This window comes from Tachysurus fulvidraco, chromosome 5, assembly GCF_022655615.1.
Source record: "Tachysurus fulvidraco isolate hzauxx_2018 chromosome 5, HZAU_PFXX_2.0, whole genome shotgun sequence".
NCBI classification, from domain to species: Eukaryota; Metazoa; Chordata; class Actinopteri; order Siluriformes; family Bagridae; genus Tachysurus; species Tachysurus fulvidraco.
The window spans coordinates 20863286-20881521 of NC_062522.1; the positions used below are offsets into that span (position 1 = coordinate 20863286).

The 18236-nt window shown below is 37.3% G+C and overlaps 1 protein-coding gene across 1 annotated transcript in view; it reads right to left on the minus strand.

Annotated features, from left to right (window-relative positions):
• rtf2 (replication termination factor 2) overlaps positions 1 to 8765 on the minus strand; it is a 51667-nt gene extending 42902 nt beyond the window's left edge. The window contains exons 1-4 of the mRNA XM_027146549.2: positions 8577 to 8765; positions 3593 to 3687; positions 3397 to 3490; positions 1995 to 2134 (exon numbers count right to left, since the gene is read on the minus strand). Coding sequence (XP_027002350.1) covers positions 1995 to 2134; positions 3397 to 3490; positions 3593 to 3687; positions 8577 to 8645 — 398 coding nt within the window. The 5' untranslated portion in view covers positions 8646 to 8765. The remainder of the gene's footprint in view (positions 1 to 1994; positions 2135 to 3396; positions 3491 to 3592; positions 3688 to 8576) is intronic.
• Positions 8766 to 18236: the final 9471 nt, after the last annotated feature.

Consider the following 18236-nt stretch of genomic DNA (forward strand, 5'->3'; position numbering starts at 1 on the left):
GATTATTATTCATTTTATTCATTTATTTATTTATTTTATTACTGGGGTGACCAGAATAGGGCTGTGCACAAGAAATGCCCAGCCAATTTGGCAGAATTAGGATGTTTCTGCAAGGAAGATGTGCCATACTGGTTTACCCCAAATGACTGAATGGCAAGAGAGAATAATCTAAAGGTACTTCAACTAAGTATTAGATTAGAAGTGTGCACACTTATGCAAACAGGTTATTGTATATTTTGTTCTTGCCTTGTAGGTTGCTAAATACAGTATTTTCCGCACCATAAAGCGCACCAGATTATAAGGCGCAGTCTCAATTACGGGGTCTATGTCTGTACTTAACCCATACATAAGGCGCACCGTATTATAAGGCGCATGCTAAAATATACGGTCCACAAAAAAGGTAACAGAAGCAAAACAGTGAGTTTAGTTGAACTTTATTCTACTATTTAACAACATACACATTATTTTTTAATCAATCTTCTCCCACAAATCCATCAAAGTCCTTATCTACTGTGTTTTCTTAACTTGGCGCAGTACATTTTCTTGCTTCCTCCACTTCCGAACCACAGATACATTGATGTTGAATACTTTTCAGCTGCTCTATTCCCATTTACAACCGTGTAACTGATAGCCTGTAGTTTGTATTGTGCCTCGTAAGCATCTGATTTTTATTGGCGGATGGCAAACCAACTTACGGTGCATTTACCGCCACCTACTGGACTGGAGTGTGGAGCGCATAATGGTTAGGAAGAAACAAATGTTGTTTTGCAACATACCGGCAGTATTACGTAATGTCCTCTTATTGATTTATCACTTTTGAGAAAATTTAAGGCTCTTAGGTGCGCCTTATAGTGCAGAAAATACTGTAAGACTCATCAGAACCTTATTGAAAGTCATCAGAACCTTATTGAAAGTCTTTCAGAAATAAAAATAAAGAAAGAAAAAAGGAAGAAAACTTAAAGAAACAAAAGGGGCCAATCTATTAATAGGCAAATATTAAAAATAGAAATAGCTGTATGTTCAGTGAGATTCTTGGTGAGACACATTAATTAGTGCACTGAACATGCTGAACTCCAAGTAACTAAGCAAACACACACTTCTGGTGATGTCAGAATTCATTTACAGATTTCACAGATAAACCACATACTGCATTCTCAATAACAGATTAGCTTTAACTACATTTGTTCTGTCAAATTTGTCCATATACAGTTATTTGCATGTTCAAAGCAACTCAAGTTTAGTGAGAGTTCTCAGTGTAAATCTCGGTGATTGACACAGCACTTACACAAAGTTACATACATTGGATGTGTGTAAAACTCCAAGTAATCTTTAATACAACAGGCTTAACTGGGCTTAACTGAGAAGTAACTTACATTATGTACTCTAGGAATACAGCAACACTTTCCTTTCACGTTAGACCCTGTCAAAATTTCAAATTTACACTAAAGCAGGCAGCTAAGATCAATCATGGTGTTTTTTGCCTGTGTAAAAAGACCTGTACATCATCATACTTACAGTAGGTATTAGTGTGCAGTCACCAAGAGAGGTGTAGTGTAGCTCTTTTTAACAGTCATGACATGGTGTGTGTCAGCTGTTCGAATTCAGAGCTATGATTGTTTCTTCATTGAAGGATGTGCTCATGTGAACACTGTGCTCGTTCTACGTTTGAACTACATCTGCACTGATTGACACTGTATTAGATGTAAATATGATTTCAAAAGGAATGCTTATAGCACACATTTTTTGCATAGTGATCATGATGCAATGTGCTGTTAAACCCTCAGCTGCAAAGGGTCTACAAAAGTACTTCCTGCATCCTTTGTAGTGTAACCACCGCACTAACTTTGTTGATGCTAGCAGGACTGCTGTTTAATACTTCCACAACATTATTAACCCCCCAGTTTTATAAAAGGCTTGTGCTCTCCTCGAACAGTATGATAACTCCCCAGATCTAGCAATAGGATGTTATGGCGGTAAAAATGAGCTGCTCTTACTTGTGTTTGCCGTTCATTTCCAGTCCCACTACAGGGCAGATAAACATGCCACAGTGCATGTCTTCATAGCAGTCACCCTTAGCGTTCCTCCTCTCCCCTTCCCATGCTGGGTTATCAGTCAGATTCAACTCTTTCAGATCCTTTATGTACAGCAAAAACACACAATACACAAAAAGAGACACAAAAGAGAGAGGTTAAGCTTGTGTAACCAATAGGTCACATTCTCCCCTATATTGCACTGAACACCGAAACCCATGACACTTTCAAGAGAAACCTTTATTGTGCTTGTTTACCACTTAATAACCCAGAGATGTAATTAACTAGAAAAACAACCGAAATCTTACCTCAAAAGTACGGACTAACAGTAACACAGACTACATACAGCAAGTGAATATTAATCCTTAAAAGAAGCAATTTCATGTAAGCATCCAGCAATGCAGTCTTCGCCATCTCCTTATAACATCTCTGCTAATGAGGCACACACTGTTTGTGTCCTCGACAAGATAAAAAAAAATTATCTGGTTCTCTTGTCACATGTAGCTGAGCCTGGCTAGAATCTACATTTAAACTCATCTTCATTCAAATGTAAGTTGACTGCATGTTTTTTAAGAACTGACATTTTAAGAGTGTTATTGCTGCATTGTAGTGCATTTTGCTCAGTTTAGTCAGGTTCCACGTGGCAGCGACAAAGCAACCAGAGACCATTCAGTTTCAACGACAGCCGGCAACTTCAGGTTTAACTTTCTACAAATGTGGAGTGACCTGGTGCAGCGACTACCGATGTGAGTGATGACAGTTACACGAACACGATCTGCAGCACGGCACACACACAGCTTCACCTTTGTGAATAATTGTAATGTAAACAGATTTTTGATGACAGATGCACCAACTAGTTATAAACGCTATGTTGTAACTAATAATAATAATAATAGCGTTTATTATGGGTGAGGAACACATACTGTTGATCTCAGAATAGCAACAGTTGACACACAAAGATAAAAATAACTATAACTAAGAAGACCAGTTCCCCTGAACAGTCAGACTGATCCAAATGGGTAGTGCAGGCTTAGGAAATGAGTAATAACGAGCTACTTTGCCCCAACAAGAAACATCCGAACCAAATGAGTTTTCTTTTGGGTCAAAAAGGTGTCCAGTTCTACATCGGTGGGTAGATGTAAAGTAAAGTAAAAACAGTGACTGTTATATGAACAGTGCAATGAATCTACTTTTTCCAACAAGCAAGTGCAAATGAAAAACTAAACACAATTTAAGACATATAACCTTCTCAGCCTCGGCCTGTATATTGAACATATGAAACTTAGTTAAGCAGGCAGGTAAAATATGACTTAAAGCATGACCTTTTAATGTTTAGATTCAGACCAGTGTTTGTCCTTGAGCTCACCTTGATGCTACGTATGTGTGCAACAACTTCAGTGTTTGGTCTTTCTGCTGATTTATCCAACAGATACTCGATGATGGCATCTTTATTGTACAGCCTGGTAAAGGAATTCAGTTACAGTAAGATTAATGTTAAAAACTGAATGATATTCGACTGCAAGTCATTTATTCTTCTACAAACATAACTACCGTTCTTTTACCTGCCAAGTTCACAAGACACAATAGGACGGCGTAGCTTCTCTTGGCTCAGACTGCAGTATTTCCACTTGGCAGCGAGTTCTGCATTTTTGTCCACCTGAAGAAAAAAAAAACAAACAAAAAAAACAGTTTTTGAGTAAGTTCGCTTTTCACCTTTTTTTCACCAGTATTTAAACCAACCAGCTCGCAAAGTCAGCAGGCTAGTTACAGATGGGAATCTCTGAAGCCATCGTAAGTGAATTAGACAGACTTCCGTGTCAAACAATGCAGTTTTAAATAGTGACAGCTTCTGATAAGACAAATGACCCAGTTTCATTTTAGATTAAAGTTAAACCACTACAGCTAAGCAATGAAACGTATGAATTAAACTGTTACACTCGTACACATTATATTAACTTGAATACTTGCCATGCATATGTGTCACTATTAAACGATCACTCAATTGGTATTAAAATAAAATTATCCCAGAACAAACAAAAAAAAAAAAAAAAACAATACGGTTAGTTCTCATTTTGGTTTTAATTCAGTTCTGGTGGTGTTGGAAAAAATCTTAGTAGAAATAATTAAAATATTATTCCTTACAATACTATAACCAAAGTAAAGTATTAGGCCTTGCAAAATATTACAATTGCTGTCATAAGACATATGTAGGTGATGTTGTAGGCCAAAGATGTTTATTGCAACCAGATTCAGGGCTGTCAGGCCTAGTCAGTCTGAGCACATTTGTAATAACAACTTGTTATGTAGAAGGGAAAAGACCATTGTTCCCAGACCTTAGCTCATAAATTGTTATGGAAAATGAAGAACACCTTGGTTCTCAGACCTTGGTCCATAGCAATAACATGTTATGTAGAATGAAAAAAACAGTGGTCCACAGACCTAGGCCCTGAAAAATAAGGGGAGGAAAATCCATAAATGGGCATGTGGTGCTCATAAACTTGTTGTGCAGACTGAAGAAGGCCCAGGTGTTTAGTCTGAGGTCATGAAAAATAAGGGGAGGAAAATCCATAAATGGGCATATGGGTGAAAGGTAATGGGAAATAAGGGGAAATTGGGTCAGTGTATTTAGAAAACATAGGAGATGATTCGGGTAAATAAGGTGATATGGCACCTGGGCTCCTAGGAGCGCCAGGGTATATATTGAGAAGATATCTGAGGTTTTTTTTTTGGTTCTTCGGGGGCGAAGGCGTGTGTGCGCGTAGGGGCGCGTGTGCGCGCGCGGGCGCATGCCCGTGTCTGCGGGTCAAGGTGGGTGTTTTTATTTTTGCAAGGACGTCGCGAGAGTTCTTGTTTTTCTTGATTGATTTTGCATGACATGCTCTTTTTGGGGGTTTTAATTTGTTACTTTGAATTTGGCAATTTGTTACTTTTAATTTGGCAATTTGTTACTTTTAATTTGGTATTTTGATACTTTGAATTTGGCAATTTGTTACTTTGAATTTGGCAAATTATAATTTGTTGGCTGATTGACCACAATAAAGAAGTTTGTTCATTCTCATCCAGGTCTGAGGAGTTTTCTCAGTATTTTTGTAGTAATTATAGAGTTAACAGTGAAATCTAACTAAAGGCCTAAGAGAAGAGATCACACTGCGATGTGTCGGCTTGGAGACCGGCTCTGAGTTCCGACAGTGGCAACATTTTAAAATGTATAGCTGTCAAACCAAAATGACCAACATGTACTTTATAAACCTACAATTTGACCAGATCCTGTAAACTTGATGGATGGCTGCCTCGGTGTGTTGGTGGGCTTTGTTTTGTTCTGTCTTTTAAGACAGTTTCTGTCCGACGTGCGTTCACTGTGCAACAAATTGGACAAACTTCAACTAATGGTGGGGAAAAATAAAGAATTTTCTTCATCATCCATCTTTTGCTTCACAGAAACATTGCTGTGTGGATTAGCAGGATTCCAACTCTTCAGAGCAAATTGTCACGCGGAACTTTCTGGATGGTGGAGCAATTTGTTTTTACAAATAATGGCTGGTGCAAAAATGTGACAGTGATTCAGCAATACTGCAAGCTCTTCTACTCCCCACGCAGGTTTACTTCATTTACACTGGTCGGTGTTTAGAAGCAGGACGCACAGCGGGTGCTCGCTGATCAGATACTGTGTGTGGAGCGCACATTCCCGGACTCATTTGCTATTGTCCTGGGTGACTTTAACAAAGCTAATCTCACACAGGAACTTCTCAAATACAAATCATTAATTGCCTGACTAGAGAGGAAAACATTCTGAATCACTGTTAAATTACAGTAAACAGTGCATATCATGCTGTCCCACGAGCTGCACTACGACAATCTGACCACATCATGGTCCATTTGATTCCTGTATACAGGCAGAAATTAAAGCTTTCCAAACCTGTTGTGAGGACATCAAAACAATGGAGGATTTTTCAGGCATGCTTTAATTGTAATGACTGGGATATATTCAGGACTACCACAAACAGTCTGGATAAGTACACAGAGACAGTAACATCATATACAAGTTTCTGCGATGATAGCTGTGTACCGTCAGTCACCAGGGTAAGTTGCAACAAAGACAAACCCTGGTTCACAACCAGAATAAGTCAGCTATGCCTGACTCCACCTGCAGGTGGATTAAAGACTTTCTGACTGACAGGAGGCAGCACACGAAACTGGGAAAATATGCCGCTGACCTGCGGACTATAAATATTCATTCGTCCCAAGGCTGTGTTCTTTCTCCCCTTTTTTTCTCCCTATATACCAACAGCTGTACCTCTGATCACCAAACACCACCCTAATTGGGCTCATCTCTGAGATGGAGGAGTGCTTACAGGAGGGAGATTAACCACCTGGTGCAGCAGGAACAACCTGGAGCTAAATACAGAGAAAACGATTGGAGATAGGGGTAGATTTTAGGAAGAACCCAGCTCCTCAAACCCCTGTCACTCTGTGTGACTCAACGGTAACAACTGTGGACTACCTGGGAACCATCATCACTCAGGACCTCAAGTAGGAGTTTAACATAAACTCTCTAGTTAAAAAAGCACATCAGCAGATGTACTTCCTGAGGCAGCTAAAGAAGTTCAACCTACCAAAGGCTATGATGGTGCACTTCTACACCTCCATTGTTGAGTCTATACTCTTCCTTTATCACCGTTTGGTACTCTGTTGCCACTGGCAAAGACAAGAGCAGAATGCAGAGTGTCTTTCGCTCTGCTGAGAAGGTGATCGGCTGCAATCTACCACCTCTTCGGGATCTGTACACTTCCAGGACCCCGAGATGAGCAGTGTCTCATACTGGACACAATCTCTTTGAGGCTCTCCCTTTTGGCAGAAGGCCGCAGCCTATAAACTTTAAAACATCATGCCACAAAAACAGTATCTTTCCATCCACAACTGGCCTAATCAACAACACAGGATGAAGCATGGTCTCATATTCGCCACCTTAGACATCAATAAAATACCCAAACCACTGCTCAGATACATAACATTAATGTTCATTATGACTGTTATAATGCACCTTACTCTTACTTTCCTTTCATGTACAGTTAATTTTGTAATATATGGAACATTTCTAATTGTATATTTGCACTGGCCACTTTCCACATCCTGCATTAGTGTACAATTCATGTCTCTATACATCCAATTGCTTTTTTTATTTTTATTTTTGGAAATCTTTATGCTTATACGTGGTATAATTAAACTTTTGTTTCTTATATTTAAGGATTTATAAAAATGACATATATTAGATTTATATTTATGCTTCTTCTCTATTATTACTCTGCACCAACACACCAAGACAAATTCCTGTACATTCTGATCAGTCATATATTCTGTATTCATATTTAATACTCTCTATATTGTATCACATCGTCTGCATTGTCTTGTATAGTCTGTATTATCTTGTCTTGTATAGTATTAGTGTTATTTATGTCTGAGAGTCACAAACAGCACACACTTGGCCAATAAACCTGATTCTGATTCTGTATGGACTGTGTTTACACCAGGGAAACATATCACTGTTAACGTTCTTGTCTAGACTAATATACTATAAATGGTCTATTCTGAAATTATTTTAATGGATACAGCAAGTATTAGTTCCCCCTTGTACCTGAATTAGGTTTCCCAAATAGTTTTATGCTGTATTTGTGTGTGTCTGTGTGTGTGTGTCTGTGTTTTTCTGAAGCAATGACTTAAAGCATCGTTGTTTTACAGTGCTTTACAATCGCTATGACAGTTTTTTCAATACATTTAACAAGTTTCCTAAACTCTTAACACGGTTAGCACAACACCTGTCTTTGTAGGCTATACAAATAACACATTTCTTGTTGCTTTGATACAAAATGCATACAGTTAACACCAATTTAAAATGCTTGAACTTCTTTTACACACAAGCTCAACCAAGACCAAAACAATGTAATTTTACAGTCAAATTTACAAATGCTTTCACACTGTATGTCAGAACAGATAACATCATGTTCTAAACATAACTTATATAGGCTAAAGTCAAAGTGAACAGCTGTTCATATTGTGAATTGAAACACAAATATATTCCCTGTATTTTATTCCATTGCTAATGAGAAACAGATTATTGCAGTTATGCAAATATATAAAGTCACAGCTGATTCCCATCTAGGAGCCACACTCAGGTGTTGAGGTTTTTTCAATCGCATGATCATATGTTCTAAAAGAGGAATCTTTGGGCTGATCTTGTGTGTAAAAGGAACAATATAGAGCAACGGAAAGATTATTTATTTATTTATTTACCAAACATCAGGAGGGAATTTTGGCTTGGGTTTAAAACTTAAGTTGCTCGATACTTCATCCTGAATGTTACACTTTTTATTTAAATATTACAAATAACAAATTTTTTAAATGTATATTATTATTATTATTATTATTATTATTATTATTATTATTAGTTGTTGCAATTGTTATTATTGAAAATAAGACCTGGCTAGCCGAAATTGCTAAACCGTTAGCCTTCTTCACAGCACAAGCGTCTATTAGCTAATTATTTATTACCTTTTCCACTTTCTTTGGTCCTTTAACCAGTTCGTGTCTTTTAGGAATAGTTCCTCCGTCACATCCCATCTTTACTCACAAATCTGAACGTTTTATACACAAATTTACGAGAGTTTACCAAAGTTCCCAGAGCTAACAAATCTCAAACTAGCTAGTCGGTGTTAGCATATAAACAACCAAGGAAACCGGAAAAAAGACAATTCTTCCGGCTTGTTAAAGTGAGTGTGTGCTTTTTGAGTAGCGCCCCCTGTGGTCATTATACGTGAACGTTTACACGGGTCGATTAAATTGAACACTAGATGGAGCTGAATTGTCACCTTGAATTAATTTGTTCGGCTAATAAACGGTTTATAAACATTTCAGATAACGGGCCAAAATTATTCTACAATTACAAACATGTGTCTTAAACATAAATATTTACCCACTTAAACTTTTCCATATTTTTTTGGAGTTAAAATCTGGACCTAAAAAGGGTTTTATTTTTGCAATAAATAATTGGGAATAATAAACAAATATATTACAGATATATTAAAGAGGCTAACATCAATACATTTAGTAATTAGCAATAAATAAATACAAAAATAATTTAATAAACAATATTAAAGTTGTGATTGCATAAATATCTCATGTGCTGTTTGGGGTAGCTGATGAAAATAACAATGAAAGTTTATATCCAAGATCTTTTTTTTTCTTCTTCTTCTCATAAATGTTTCAGTCCGCAAGACGATTTTATTTTATAACAAAGATCCCAGCCTGATACCAGGCCTCAGGCAGTAGGTTTGACGAACCTGCTTGATCAAAATATATACACCAGCTGAAAAGCCGGTTCTATACTTGTAACATCGGTATAGTTGTAGTATGATATGTGTTTACTTGTTTTGGGTGACAGTTTATATCTGACTTTAACTTTATCTTGTTACCTTTGTGAACAAGCTGTACTATCCATAGCCTTTTTATTCTATGTTGTTTTGCTAAATGACTATTAACACAACTACACTAGTTATGTCTAACACCTATGTACACAGTGTTTTAAAGGTTCTACATTAATACAAATTCTTTGTTTTATACATTTCTTTTAGCATCACACACACACGTACACACAAACACACACACACACACACACACACACACACACACACACACACACACACACACACACACACACACACACACACACACACACACACACACACACACTATATATATATGTATATATGTATGTATATATATATATATATATACATATATGTATATATATATATATATATATATAATGTGTGTGTGTGTGTGTGTGTGTGTGTGTGTGTGTGTGTGTGTGTGCGGTGTATGTAACAGACTAAATTACTGAGAAGTCACTAAGTGTAGCTTAGAAAGTACCAGAATTGGTTATTGTATACTTCTAGGAACAGTATGTGCTTTATCTTGTCAAAAGTATTTTAAGAATAACAAACTTGTGACACTCACACTGAACTGTGTGAACTGAACTGAACCGTACCACACAAAAACACCCATATTAAACTGTTTACATGCTGTTTTTGCACACCACATTTTAATGCCTCAATCAGCTGCTGCTATTACACAAGTGTATATACAGTATGTTTATTAAAACCCTCTTTGTTCATAATCCTATATTTGAGCACACTGTACTGTGTAATAAAAAGTACGCACACTAGTGAGCGCTATTTTGTGTATTTTGTCCTGTATTGTTTTTTACTCTCTGTTTGCATTGTCTTTTGTCTCGCACTGTTTGCACTAGGTTGCACACAATGCACTTTATGTGACTAGGACAGCTTACTAAGTCCTTAGGTCTGTGTTGTTTAATGTAGCACGATGATCCTGGGGAAATGTTGTTTTGTTTCACTAAGTACTGCGTCTGCAATATATATTTCTTGACTTGACTTGACTAGACTTGACTTGGCTTGTACACAGGATTCTAGTTAGAATTTCTATCATATTTAGGAATCATTCCAATAAAAGTTGTGTAGGAATTGTCTTATACAGTAGGCCAAGACATAAATAATATCACGACGTAAGGGTTGAGAGGAGCAGAGATGGTAGAGCTGTCAGTCCAGTATCCTTTTAATCCATTACCTATAAACATATCATATACCAAACATATTTCAGATAAACATTTTAATGAGAAAAAAAAGACTGTTTTTCCCTTTACTGTTTCCACATATTTTGTGGTTGAATATGTCCTTCAGTGTGACTGCATTTTTATATTCTAATGTTTTTTGTTTAATAATTGCATCCTTATTATTTAAAATAATATTTTAAATAAAAGTTCCCACATATTTTGTGGTTGCATACATTTGCTTTAATGTGGCCGCCTTTGTATATTCTAATGTTGTGTATTTATTGCTTAATTTGTAGCTTTCTTTGTTCTTCAGGTTATACTGCTGTAGCCTGTTACAGTATATTCAGTAGCAAGTAAGGAATAAGACTCAACAGAGCATATCAACAGTTAACCATTTATCCATTCTTTGATAAATAACAGCACGTTATATAATCTGTTCATTATTAGCATTCGATTAAGTGGCATGTCGACAATACAAGCCCATGTGAATGAGCTCTTACTGTAGAAACAAAGAACATTTTAGAACCAACACATTAATATGTCTGTCATTTGTCTTACAACATACAGCACTGTTACAGGCAGTTAATCATCACCTTATGACCAATCAGATTTGAGAATTCAACATTGGTGTGGTTTAACCAGCTATAGGTATAAAATATAATATTGTATGTCTTAACCAGAGCAGTGGACGTTCCTTCCCAGAATCGCTGCAAGTTGATTCTTCTATCACTATTAACAATAGATATGAAAAGAAATGGTCAGTGACAGGTCACTGCTACGGTTCCTTGGATGAGAGAGATAAAAGTTTTCTTGAGTGCTAATAAAAATCAATTTCCTGAGCCACACTGAGACGGAGATTGGTTTAACATTGATGTACACACAGGACTTTATGGAGGAGGATGGCCAGATGATTGATGTGCATAAGTTTCATAATAAGGTTCAAGCCATTAAGTATTAATGATACAGTTTCCTGAATATCTATGGTGGTTCGAGTAATGTATGTAATGGGAATTATTTGATTATACAAAAGTATGACGGCTGTAAATGTTTTGCTCATTAGATCATGTGGCATTCTGTTGGGTTTATCTTCATAATACTTTGAGTGTCTTGGCATTACTAGATTGTTGATCTGTAGAACTTTGATGTTTTCTCGGTCCAGAATTAAAGGTCTTTGGATGTTTATTTTATACCTTGAGAGGAATCAAAAATCCAGGGTCTTTTTCATGCAATCAGAATCAGCTTGAACTGGCCTCTGAACCTGCCGTCACGGTGGCTGATAGGGCAGTAAGACAAATGTGTTTAGCATGTCAGTTCAAACAGAAGTCTCACAGCGTCTACAGCAGGGGATCCTCCTCACCAAAACTCGCCACTTAAAGGCTTCCAAAATTCTAGAAACCTAAGGAATGTAACTTTTATTCTTTCTGCATTTACTGCTCCAAAGCAGGAAACAAAGCATACTAGGGACACTTTGGCAGGCTGGTGTGGTTTAGAGATCACATTCGAGTTGGAAGAGAAGGGACGTCTTGATTAAATTTCAAAAGGTAGTCCATCAATATATGCACAATGGGAAAAAATGTGAGAGTTTAGAAATCTCTCCACTTCAAATGTTTCTAGACAAGTCATTACAAATTAGATAAGAACCATAACACTGGAGTGACTAAAGCTCACTAAAACGACTTTCTCCGGACAGCAGGGCAACACCATTAGTGCCCTGTGGGTCAATTATTATTATTATTATTTTTTTTAAGGATCCTTATATAAATCTTAACCACAATCTTAACCACACCATATAAATTAGTCAAAGTAAAACTATATCTAAGGATATTGTTTCCTGGTAGGGTGGAAGACTTGATTCTACAAATAAATAAATAAATAAATAAATAAATAAATAAATAATAATAATAATAATAATAATAATAATAATAATAGTTAATGTTAAGTAATTAATTAATTAATTAATTAATTAATATATTAATTAATATAGTCAGATATAAAATTTTCTATCAGGCTTTAAACACACAAGCAAACAAACAAACAATATCTGTTTTTTGTTTTTTTTTGTTCAGTCTTTGTTTTTGTATGCATTTGTATAATGTACAGATTTGGTGACATTTTTACATTTTTTTTTATGTTTTTTTTTTTGCTTCTGTTAAAACTCTAATGTTAAAAACCACCCACAGTTTACTATCACATATGATCTTGCTCAGTGGTAATTCACTTTGTCCTATTTGCCTTGATTACTCCTCATTCCTGGGCTCCACCTGACATCACTTTTTGGTAACAGAACTCCCGAAGATGTTTTCCACTGCATGAGAGTAATTGGCAGCATTCATGGGCCTAACGAGGGAAGCCTGAAGCCCGAGAGACGGGGGAAAACCCAAACCTCCACATGTGCACGAGTGGAACAAACCCAGCACACCCCCCTTCTAGTCGCTGGCTGCTCGGGCCTGGTCGACTCTCGTTATGCTGAAGAAGGAGAACAACGTTCATGACAGCTCTCTGGCTGTGGCAGGAGTTACCCACCGAGTTGGGGACATACCTGTGGCTAGTGTGTGTGTGTGTGTGCGTGTTTCTGTAAGCCGCGTGGTCATGCACACAGGCACTGCCACACAGTAGCCCATGCCAGACCTCTTCTTTTAGAGCTCTAATAAATAACATACCTCTGCTGCCTCCGGGTGCATGCCGTTGCATATCAATGAGCTCCAGCTTTGTGCTTTTCCACATTCAGATGTGTGTGGCTCCTGACTGGTGCAACGGTAAAGAGTTCACCGTATCGGCAGAAGATCATGACTTTGAATCCAGATGATGCCACAGCCATCCATGACCAGGTGAAAAATAAAGCAGAATTGGCCATTTTAGGGTGCCTATGTAGAAGGGATGGTATCACTCTTACCCCCGTCAGTCAGAGTGATACCAACCAATTCTGGGCATGTTTGGGATTATGGATGTGGAAGAAGGCAGGTAGTGTTTCCAGCTGACGAACCATAATTTGAAAACATGCAGTGACTGGCTTGTTGGGTCTCAGGGGAAGAACCAGTAGATTTCCTGGTGAGTAGCTGTCAGGTGATAGGACAGAGCTTGTTCAGAGGGAAGAAAATGGTAAATGAAGAAACTGGGAGAAAATGGGGTAAAATTTAAAGACAAAAGTGCATGTGATTGTAAGAGTGGAGCACAGCCATTCTAAATTGTTTTCTAAAGTGCCACTGGTGATGCTAGGATCTGTAAATATCAGACGGACATGTAGCTAAAGAATCAGTTGACTAAAGTCAACTCATAATTTTTGACCACTGACTGGTGCAAACCAAAAGAAAACCTCCTCAATTCAGAATTCCTTCTTGGGAACGCGGGATGGTCTCTTCAACTCCCAGTTCAGAAATTGACATCCTAGAAACATGAACAGCAGGAACACTTTTGACATTTAAGTGAATTACGATTTTTATACAAGAATTTACTTTCAATTAATCAACCAACAGACATGCTATATAAGCTTGTTGTACCTATGACACTGACTATACGGTTTGCTGTTTTGAGGACGCAAATATACAACAATATCTGCCTGGCTTTTTGCTAACAAAACACAAACATTAGAGCATCCATATTCTTTCTCGAACCCACAGAATTCAAGGTAATATTTGCATCTTGGAGGTCTCTGATATCACACACACACACACACACACACACACACACACACACACACACACACACACACACACACACACACACACACACACAAGCAATCTTTTTTGTTTACTCTATACAGATGAAACCAAATCTCAGTTTCTCTAATTTTCATACAATTTCCAGAGCACTTCTGAATTGCTGCTTCAACGAGTTATTCTCTCATTTCTTTTTTTTGTTCTCTCCTCTCCAGCACATGTTTCTCATAAAGGACTGAGCGTCTGGCCTTGCATAAATGTTTTTGGTGCGTTCCTTTTGGGACCGGCTCAGTCTTTACTGCATGGGCTAATCAGCTGTAAATTCTGTTTTAAGAAGGAAAGGAGGGGGAGGGAAGGAGTTAAGCCACCAAGGCCCGTTGCACAACACTCGCAGAAAAGAGGATAAGAAAGGGAGGGGCAAAAGAAAGAGAAAGAAGGAGAAGAAGAAAAAAGGTCTGAGGTTTGACAAATGATCTAATAAAGGGGCAGAAGGATTACAGGCCGGGCGCCCGGTGAGAAGAGGAAGTGGTGTGGTAAATATTTTTAAAAGCTGTCAATAAATTTGCAATGTTAAGTCGATAGTACTCTCCATAGAGGAGAGCATCAGTGAGAAAATTATTCAGTGAATATAACAGTAATCGAAGAAAATAAAGAAATTTGATAGTTTGACAGCGATCATTTTGAAAGTTGCATTTTCACATGAGATATAGTTTTGAAGGAATAGAACTTTCTATTGAAAGGTGAAAACATATTTCTGTATATTTTGATAGTTTATATTGGATGTGATTACTTTTACCTGGTAAGGAAAGGGTTCCAATAGAGATACACAGAATCGACTAAAAAAAAAGAAATTAATAAAAGAAGGTTTAATATGTATTCTTAAGCATCAGAACAATAGCAAAATGTTCCATCAGACATAGTAACATTAAATCAAGCTTTTTAGGTATGGATGCAGAAGCAAAAATAGTTGTTCATTTCTGTCACTTAACAAGATTTCAGGTAAAATAATGCTGTATTGAGCACGATTACTGCACTGTAAAACTGTATTGAGCACGATTATGCTGTGTTCGTTGTTATTTATGCTTTTTTTATTCAAGCTTCAATGTTATGTCTGTTATTTATTAGCTTGTTATTTATTCGGAAATCACAGTGGACCGAAGCAGTTTTGTTTATGCTGTATTATTTATTATCCTCCTCATTCGAGTATATTCAGTACGCCTTATGTCTCTTCAATCCAGTTCATCACACGTCACTATATTACAGTATCCGCTCCACATGCCTTTAAATTAAATCCACAATGAGTTCCAGTGCACACCCTGACCGCTGGCTGCTTTCTCGCACATGGGGCCTTGCTCTATAAAAGTCACCTGTGCTCACTTTCCCACACATTCATCCCAGCTTGTTAGTCATCAGTCTATTAAATCTAATTTAAGCAGTTCACCTGTGCTAGCCAGGGGGCGGTTGTTTCCTGGAGACAATCTGGGTTGACTGATGGGTTGATGAAGTAGGAAGGATAGCTAAGGGTCAGGCCTGTAGACACTTGCTCTGACACCTATAGAATGGAGTGCTTCATTAGTGAAGATAAGGGCGAAAGGGGCTAAGATGATGGAGAAGTTTTAATTTTCTGTCTTTCTCATCATGCGTCTGGCTTCCATTGCTGTAATAAGAACAACGAATGTAGTCCAATTCATTTATCTGGTGTTTCCTATTAGAAAAATACTATTAAAAAATTTAAAGACTATTAAAACTATTTCTTGTCGTTTCTTTACTGATAAAATCACATTCTATGATGGAATGATATTTAAACTTGATTACAAAAAAAAAGAAAAATAGTCTACAATTGTAGTTTGATTTATAGTAACATTTCATGGTAATAGTCTAAGACATTAAATATTACATAAATTGGACTATATGCAAGACATTTTTTGCAGTGTATAAGAAATAAGTTTTTTCTTTCTTTTTCCTTTTTCTCACTATTGTTTTTGAGAATTGACCATTTCTAAGACACTTTGTTATTTTTACTTTGCTAATTGTTAAATGATTTGTTCAAATTTGTTTATCTTATTAAAAAATATTGCTTTGTATATAAATCATGGCCTAGTTCCAGACAATTCCCTCCACTCAAATTCTGAATGAAAGCAATAGACTTTAATACTGCATTGGGCGTTAACCCAGACACATATTTTTGACCAGAGAAGAAAAATAAAATTCAGCAGTAAATTAAATTTCAAGACTTTGCTGGAAAACAGGCGTGTTATTTCCCATCTATCATGTCCTTAATGAACGATAGCCCATGAATGGTATCATCTTTTGTGATTATAAACTAAATAAATCCTGTTAATATATATTATTAAGATATTTCCTGATATGTGATGTATGGGTATTTATCTGTGAATTATCAATGTATTGCTAACAGAGTACTATCTCTTTATGTCATGGAGAGCTCTCTCTCTCTCTCTCTCTCTCTCTCTCTCTCACACACACACACACACACACACACACACACACACACACACACACACACACACACACACACACACACACACACACACACACACAGACACCTTGCCCAAAGAGATCTGAACAGCCAAGGATGTGGGCTGTTTCCTCGCATTAAGCAAGAGGTTGAGGACATTCTTGCTCAGTGAGGCGTTGCTTCAGTCCTCTTCTTCTCTGTATTTGTTAAGCACTGGGAATAACGTCACACCTAATCCACTGAATGAATGTGCCTGTGCCTCCCAGCTGCCTCGCAGCTCCGGATACTGTTTCATTAACTCGGAAAAGTGCTACGGCTGGCCTAGCAGTAGCGGTGGAACAGTGGAGGTGGGATTTCTTTACGGACTCGCTTCGAAATCCTGCTGACATGCTGAGCTCATCATGAAAATCTTCATAGGGAGATCTGAAAACGATGCAAATGTATTCGTCATCATTGTGCTCCTGGGTGACATTGAGATGAACAGCATCTTTGATACGTTGAGCTTTTCGGTGGCTTAATTTTGTTTTTCCTTCACATCCATCTTTATATTTTTGCCCAGTCTTCTTCTTCTTCTTCTTCTTCTTCTTCTTCTTCTTCTTCTTTTTCTTCTTCTTCTTCTTCTTCTTCTTCTTCTTCTTCTTCTTCTTCTTCAGCAGTATTTTACCATGGATGCAGTGTTCATTGACTCCACCACCAGTCACCATAAGCAACAGTAAAATACTTGCAATGCATCCTAAGTAAATACATTACTTAAGCAAGCACTCACCATACCCAACACCTCTCTAAATCAAGTCAATGCCAGTTTCAATTACTGTCAGCTTGCACAGCGCTGCACTGGGGGAAGCCAGAGTCTGGAGTTTCATAACCACAGTCAAGCTGTAGAACCTACCAGTTTTTTTTTTCTGCAAAAACCCTGAAACTACATTTGTATAAATCTTGCCAAAATCATTTTGCGCATCCTGACAAAAAAAATATTAAAAAAACCTTATTTACAGTCATTATTGATAATCCTTTATTTATGCAAAGTTCTCGCATGCTTTTCATTCCTATTTCTTTCTCTCTTACTCTTTCTCCTAGTTAAGTGCAAACTCCATTTGTGCTTCGTTTTCTTTGGCAGTTCTCTTAGCTTTGTGGTTTTATGTGTATACAGATGCTCAGGGCACCAAGGCTGTGAAGCTCTTTCACTCTCACTCCATACAGTTTGAGAGGTGAGAGTCTGAGTCAGTGTGCTTCTTAAAAAAAATAGCTCTCATGCAAAAAAATTCATTTCTGGGTTCGCCTCCATTCTGTCAACATCGCTTTTCCACTTAGCCTACCTGCCACGTGTGTGTGCTGACAGGATTATAACCCTTTGTGATGATTTTGATGATATAAATGCTTATGTACAAGCAGACATCATGCCACGCATGAGGCAAAAGAGACCAAATTTAGTAACGTCTGTCTAACTATCC